At 44.0% G+C, this 8,094-nt stretch overlaps 1 protein-coding gene across 1 annotated transcript in view; it reads right to left on the bottom strand.

Annotated features, from left to right (window-relative positions):
- Nucleotides 1-2,364: 2,364 nt before the first annotated feature.
- The window catches only part of UROC1 (urocanate hydratase 1), a 58,124-nt gene continuing 52,394 nt past the window's right edge, over nt 2,365-8,094 (bottom strand). Inside the window, exons 19-20 of the mRNA XM_060271395.1 lie at nt 7,506-7,605; nt 2,365-6,407 (exon numbers count right to left, since the gene is read on the bottom strand). Coding sequence (XP_060127378.1) covers nt 6,267-6,407; nt 7,506-7,605 — 241 coding nt within the window. The 3' untranslated portion in view covers nt 2,365-6,266. The remainder of the gene's footprint in view (nt 6,408-7,505; nt 7,606-8,094) is intronic.

Genomic DNA, 8,094 nt, shown 5'->3' with positions numbered 1-8,094 from the left:
CTTGGGGGTCCCTGTAGCAGCGGCTGAAACCGGAGCCGCGGGGCGGGGCCGGCGAGGCGGGCGGAGAAACCCGGAATGCGGATCGCTCAGCGAGAGAGCGACAGCAGCGCAGAGAGGGGATCCGGAGCTAACGCGGCTGGGTGGAAAACCCGGACACGGGATTGCCATGTGGAGCATGCAATGGGCTTTCAAGAAACTCGATCTCAGGACGCAAGGGAGAAACGTGCTAAGAGGAAGGCACGCTTGGCAAATCCACACCGTGATCAACTCCCACCTGGAAACCAATGTCCCCACTGTGGAAGGACGTGTGGATCCAGAATTGGCCTCCACAGTCACGTACAGACCCATTGTTAAAACCGTGTTTATGGAAGACAATTTTACTCGGCTACGAGTGATCGCCAAAGAAGAAGCAGCGAGGGAAGGTTCGCGGAGCGGAGTTGGGAAAGCGGGGAGAAATCAGGGGAAAGGGTATGCAAAAATAAGAGCAGCCCATCTCGTCTTAACACCCTGTTATCACAGTGGCCAACCGGATGCCTGTGGGGAACCTACAAGCAGGGTTGATGCGCAAGAGCCGTCTTCCCTCTCCTGTGGTTTCCAGCAACTGGAATTCAGAAACATTGCTGCTTCCGATTGTGGAGGCAGAGCAATAGCCATCGTGGCTGGTAGCTATTGATAGCCCCTCACCTCCATGAAGTTGCCTAATCCTCTTTTAAAGCCATCCACGTTGGTGGCCATCATGCAAAGGAAGGGATACTGCAAAGTACGGCGATGTGCAGGCGGAACACGTGAGAATGTGCTTTTCATGTGCAGGACGAACCTAAGTGTCGGTGCCTCCTCTGTTGAAAGAGGCTTACACCTAGATTGGATCCTTCTTGTTTATATTTACCGGTATTTATTACTTTACTTGGGAATCACCTTTCACATACACCTTAAGGTGTTTTAAATCATACCAGTGAAAGCAACAAAAGCAAGTTTATAAAGAACAGTGTGAAAAGCAACTAAAGATACTGTTGCCCGCCACCTCAATCTCCAAGCAGTGCAAAATCCCAGGGGTTCCAGGCACTTACCCAGGGGGTAAGTGTTTCCTTACAGTGAGGGCCTGCGGAGATTGTGATGTCTTTAGGATATATGGTTTATTTACACATATATACAACCTGAGCCTGCGATGGAGAGGTCCACAGCATTAACACTCAAGAGACTCTTGCTTCTCCCATAGCCACAGCCCTGGATTCAAGCAGAAATAAGGCAAACTCTGTCCCCCAGCCTACCAGCTTCTAGCTCACATAACTGAACTCTTCACTCTGGCCTTTATCTTGTGAACTACCAGCTCACCGATTTGTTTTCTGGTGCAGAGCTACTTCCTTTGTTAACTTAATGGCCCACACTTAGAGGGTCTTTAGCTCACCAGGAAGCTAGCCTGGCTATTCCAGGAATTGAATCCATCTGTATCCAGCAATTAGGAGTAAAGGGACCCCTGACCATTAGGTCCAGTCGTGACCGACTCTGGGGTTGCGCACTCATCTCACATTATTGGCCGAGGGAGCCGGCGTACAGCTTCCAGGTCATGTGGCCAGGATGACAAAGCCACTTCTGGCAAACCAGAGCAGCACACAGAAATGCCGTTTACCTTCCCGCTGGAGTGGTACCTATTTATCTACTTGCACTTTGACGTGCTTTCGAACTGCTAGGTTGGCAGGAGCTGGGACCAAACAATGGGAGCTCACCCCGTCGCAGGGATTCAAATCGCCGACCTTCTGATCGGCAAGCTCTAGGCTCTGTGGTTTGACCCACAGCACCACCCAACAGATTACTTAATCACAAAAGACAATTCAGTGTTTATTAATATACAGGAGCCGGCGTACAGCTTCCAGGTCATATGGAGCTGGTGTACAGCTTCCAGGTCATGTGGCCAGCATGACAAAGCCACTTCTGGCGAACCAGAGCAGCACACGGAAACGTCATTTACCTTCCCGCTGTAGCGGTACCTATTTATCTACTTGCATTTTGACGTGCTTTCGAACTGCTAGGTTGGCAGGAGCTGGGACCGAGCAAGGGGAGCTCACCCCGTCACAGGGATTCGAACCGCCGACCTTCTGATCAGCAAGCCCTAGGCTCAGTGGTTTAACCACAGCGCCACCTGGGTCCCATCCAGGAATTAGAAGGGGGCTAAAGCACACAGCCTATCCTCCACAACTGATAACCAGGGCCGGCTCTAAGGCAAGGCTGGGTGCCGCGGGGTGCCGCACGGCTGTGCCTGCAGCAGCCATGCTGTACACTGCGCCCGCCAGACAGCCGTGGTGGGAAACGGGGCGGGGGGCGCCGCCGGAGCGATCTTTGCACCAGGGCACCCAATATGCTTAAGACGGCCCTGCTCATAACAATACGATACATAAATTGTAAAGAAACATGTTGTATTACTATGTACAGATGACTCTCCACTTACACTATGTACAGATGACTCTCCACTTACACAGGTCCAGGCACACTACACACAATGAAAATTGCATACGTGGGGAGCACCCTTTAGAAGCCCCCCTCCAAATTACTAAAAATCCAAAAATCAAAAATGCTGAACCAAAAATATCCACAACTGGAATTGCTACAATATCATTTAAGCAGCAGATGGTGCTATACCACCTTGGGGAAAAATTGCATGTTGGTCCTAACTTTGACACACCCATTGTGATTTCTGAACTTTAAAAAAATCATCACAACACACTTTTGTTATTAAGGAATGGACGATCTCCTCTTGCTTAGCCAATTGCATTATTTCTAAAGCTTTCTGAAACTACCCCCTTTCTGTATTGCTTGGGTATTTCATACACCTGCTACAATATGAGTGTGGCACAATCACACTCCTGCGTGAGTGTATTGATGTAAAATTGATGTAAAATTTAAGCTGGTTCCTATGAACCCAGAGAAATGAATCCTGACCCAGGGAGAGCCCAAGGATCCAGGCAAACAGACGAATTTAAGCGTCTCCTGCCCACCAAATTACAGAGACCAAACCAGGACGTACGAAGCAAGGCACTTTTATTTCGCTGTTGCAACAGGGTCCTTCCTCTCACGCAGGAGAACAACTGTCCCTTTCCCCTGCACCGGGGCAGTGGAGAGAAATGCAATTCAGTTCACATTTAAAGGTTTCTCTGCTGAATCAGCACTTCCTGAAATACTGTATGAACCAAACACTCAGCCATCCTTCAAGTTTCAAACTTCTCTGAATTCTGCAATGAATTAATGAGTACAAAAATTCAGGTACTAGGTATAGGGTGCAAAAATGCATCTGTCTGCCTATCATTCGTTAGTCACTTTTTTCAAAAATTGTCCCAAAGCAACCTGGAAACCAGCTAAAAGCATCCAATAAAAATCTAAAAACACAGCTATATAGATAAAAGGCGGGTCTTACAGATCCCACGCCACTAAAAAAGTGCCACCCTTCAAATTAAGGGCCAAAAGCCCAGGTAAAGATAAGCCTTTAGCCACCTAAAAACAGATGAAGGTGGAGCTACACATGCCTCCCTGGGGGAAGTATTCCACACGCAGGGAGCCACCACTGAAAAGGCCCGATCTTGTGTTGCCAGCCTCTGCACCTCCCATGGAGGGGGCACACAAAGAAGGACCTCAGATATATTAGTGAACATAGTATCCAAATATTCACTGGTGAAAATTGCTTGCAAATTTGCCCTATAATGCTGAATAATATTCATGAAGACTCTTAAAAGAAAATCTGCAAACTGATGTGGGAATGTGGAGAACTCAATTTAACCTGCATATTATAACATGGTAAACTCAAAAATTAATCTGGCCTTGTCGCAATGGATCATCTGTCATTGTATTCAGTGCTGTAATTTGTTAAATTAAGAGATTTAGAGGCCTGATTCGGATGTCACAACAAACCACGCCACCATATGATCTTGGTTTGATATTTTAGTTTGTGAACAGACGATTTGCAGTACATCAACATATGCACACAACCCCATTTCTGCTCATTTATCTGCCTTTATAATGAATATATCTGTACCCAGAAAAGTTATTTACACTGTTTGCTATGTTGATGCAGTTTTAGTTTATCCAAATTCATATGAAGAATATTGGCCACAAACATGTTTACTCTGTTATGGCTTGTAAAAATATTGTAAAATCTTTATAAGCGTCTTTTTAAAAAGCAACAACCCATTATTGGGAACAGGGTGTCCTTAAGTCTCTGTTGTAGAGTTTGCTTGGGCTCTACAACAGTGAGATATGATTCATTGACAGCTTAAATTGAACTGCATTCCGCTGGCACAAAACCATGGAAGAAAGAAAAAAACCTTGCAATGAATCGCAGTTATGAAGGAACCAAAAGTCATCTAGTTCAGCCTCTTCTACCCCCCTGCACAAAAGGGGAAATCAAATGGGGCCGTTCCTGTTCACAGAATCATTTATTGGAAGCAATTACTTTAGGTGCAAACAGAGTGTGTTTTTAACATAATTTTAACCAAGGTGATTCCATGAGCAAGTATGGCAGAAATTGAGACCCCAATTTACCCAGTATCTATGCTGCGTTCAGTAATTAAACCCATGGTTCAGCCACTTTTCATGTATTACAACTACTTTATAAAAAAGCAGCTTGAACTATTTAGTTAAACTGTTTTTGTTGATGGTTAACTATTCTAGATTAACAATAATTACATTACTCTTTGGGGGGGGGGGTGTGATTATTTACATCTCATTATTAGCACATTGAAATAGCAACAGGAAAGTGTCTTCCCTCACCTAGGTTGCGGAAACAAAGAAAGCTAATCTGGGTTCTGACCTTTCTGTGAAAGGACTGATCAGTTCTTGTACAGTACTGAAAACAGAATGTGCTGAGAGGCATGGTGTTCTTTAATTCTGACTGTTTGTCTGTTGTACCAGGCTCTGGTTACTGGATCTTGAGGTTCAACTATAACAACAACAACAAAAAAAGAAACAAGGAAAGGAGCCCTCCCTTCTTTGATATCACCGATGAAGCTAAATATCTGGCTTTACAATCTATGGCCAAAAGCTTTTAAGTGAGATGTTGAAATATTTGGCATTGTCTGCATGCAAACTGGGTGTGGGTAAGCTCCAATAGAACCGGGAGCTTTTAAATTTATTGGCAAATTCCAAAATCAAAAGCACATGAAGATAATGTATCAGTGTGTGTGTGTGTGTGTGTGTGTGTGATATCTGGCATCTAGTTAGGAATGTTCTGAATGGAGAGGTAGGTTTTGTGACCTAAGAGATACAACTGTGAGCAATTTTCACATTGGATATATCACCACCAAGTGTGATTCATCACTGCAGCTCTGTCAGCCTGAAAAGATCTCAACCACCGGCAGCCGAGGCCCATTCCTGCCTCCATTCCAGCCAGCAGCCACAACCCAATCACAGCTGTGGCATTGTGCAGGTCCAAAAGGCACCAACTCTTCTGTAGGCCATTTGCAAACTGTGGTGCAAAATGGTGGCATCTTCTTTCCTTTTTTATGGCTGGAGATGATGTTGCAGAGGAGATGAATGATGCTATGAGACAGGATGACAAGGAATGCAATGTGGTGGTTATGGTGAGTTCTCACATCCCTGATAATCAGATAGGGATATAAGCAAGGGGGTGGACAAAGAGTAGAATTCAGGGGAGATGAGTGAAGAATGGGTTGTGGGACAACTCTGATCCATCCATTGTGCTTTGGAGGCAAATCATCCAGGCAAACTATTGTTAAGTGAATGCTTCACCCTTGTTGTTTATATAAATCAGCTAAGGAATTGGGTATCCACATCAACACTTAAATAAATGGATTTCCAATGGGGGCCCGTGTCAGACCCTCCTGAGCAGCTGAAGTGCTGACACATAGGCATAAATATTCTCATAATAACAATGCTGGATTTTGACTAGAAACCTGAAAAATGGGTTTCTTAAAAGAGCATTAGAAATGGAACGTGTGTGTCCCTGGCCCTTATTTCTTGTTCTTAGATTTCTAGACTGATTGACAATCAAAGATGTTGACAACACAACTCATGCTGGATAGATTCTTTGGCTGGGAAACATTCACTGTGATGCGATGGAAAGATGTCCATTAATGTTGAATGTTAAGTAGGTTGGAGTTTCCAAAAAATGAAAATAAAACAGGTCCGCTGTCCTGGAAGACAAACTCACACGTGTTTATTATGCCAACTTAACTAAGGCTTGTTGAAGATCAGAAGAGCATTGTCCAAAGCCTGTTGTTGTTGTTGTTTAAAAAAGGCAGAATAAAATTTTTAGTGTAAAGTTAACAACTCAAGGCTTGTTCCAGGATGTTGTCATCTACCACCTTATGTGGAAGAGTCACCTTCAGCTTCTTGTCTTTCTGCATGGCTTGGCAGATGGTTTCATATGCATTGCTGTTGCCGGACCAACAGCGTCTAGCAACCTGTCCATAGGGAACAAAAATAAATGGGTATAAATTAAGAAAAGAGCAATTTGTCTCTCAGCTATGTCAATCGTAGGAGAACACTTCTAATCAAATGGTTCTCATTTTTAACACATTTGATTTCTCAGTATCTAGCTCCTTCACCCCCTTTGGCTGTTCCCCCCTTTAAAGTAAACCTGGTATGTTTTAGTTCCAGTTACAAGATTATTGGCCAGCACTAACTACAGGCAGTCACAGTATCAACAGGGCACTTCACAAGGTTCCCTCTGATGTAATGGAAATACTAAGGTGATCTGTAACATGTTCCATTTTAGATACAGGCATTTCTTGAGCAATCGCTGCTCATTATATGGGAAGGTGTTGCACGGAGCTAAGCACGCCTAAAACTGACTGAGTACAGTGATAAAGCCTTTCCCACATTTAAAGAGGCTAGGAAAACACTGTGCTTTGAAGGTTTGAAAATCAGATTTGAAGCATTCGCAGTTGAGGAAAGCGCCTGGAGGAATCCTGCAGTTATCGCATCAGTTCAAGCTTTGTTTACAGGCTGCTGTTTTTATCATCTGCCTCTGATAAACGAGGCTTATTAAAAGAGTGTTCCTCCGTGGCTCAAGCCTAAAGATTAATCTTCCTATACGACGTACCTACATCTCTTTCAGCAATGATAAAGGGAGTTACTGGTACATGCAGAGCAAATCCCTTTTGAGTCCTGCATCATAAATTGACTATGTCCACTAAAGCAAGATGGTTTTCAGTTTCTCAAATCCCTCCTGCAAAATTAAAGACCCAGAATCTGAGACCCAGTAACACTCACCTGCCTCCACAAGATAAACCTTCAGCTACTGGAGCTAAACTGGAACCATATTCCTCACTGCACAGGACTATGGCTGTTTTTTTTAGAATGTTGTACAGGACAAACTCCTGGAGACCTTACTAAAGCTGCAAGTGCTACATTTCATTAGAAAATAGCTAGCCGAGGAAATGACTTCGTGGTTTCACATGGGCTTACTAAGACATTTATGAAATTCTGTATTTTTCTATACATTGAAAAAAAACACCAAACAATATTTCAGAATAAGCAGATCAAGCATATTGGCTTACTCCATTGGAAACATCCCAGCTTAGCATCATCTTCGCACGTTCTTCTGCATCTGCTGAGCCATCCAGGACAAGGCCAAATCCTCCATTTATCACTTCACCCCTTTAAAATGAATTTATTTTTTTATCAGGTTTTTTTTTTGGAGTCGAATAAATCACATGCCAGTGCACTGCAATCAGACACACATTTGGGAGGAATGAAAGATACAAATTAGACCTAAAACAGTGCTGTAATTGGGCACATTTAACTGATGGCAAATGGCCAGTTCAAGTAATGGACTCTGAGAATCCTGGTGCAGGACAAGGGTTTTGCCTTTTCCCACACTATGCCCAGCCAGCAAGATCAATTCTTATGAAAGTGCCAGTGCCATGGGTTGAGCCTGCTGTAATTCTCCTGAGTACAAAATAGTCCAAACAAGTACTTGTTTAAACAAATAATGAAAATGCCTGCATGTCTGATGATTAAGTGGCTAAAGTTACTGGGTTTCTCAAAGGCCAGACAACAGCTACAGTCATACCTCGGGTTAAGTACACTTCAGGTTGAGTACTTTCAGGTTAAGTACTCCGTGGACCCGGGTTCCACCGCACACGC

This window comes from Zootoca vivipara, chromosome 2, assembly GCF_963506605.1.
Source record: "Zootoca vivipara chromosome 2, rZooViv1.1, whole genome shotgun sequence".
Taxonomy (NCBI): Eukaryota; Metazoa; Chordata; class Lepidosauria; order Squamata; family Lacertidae; genus Zootoca; species Zootoca vivipara.
Note: the sequence above shows the minus strand (reverse complement) of the source record. Positions and strands in the feature narration are given on the sequence as shown.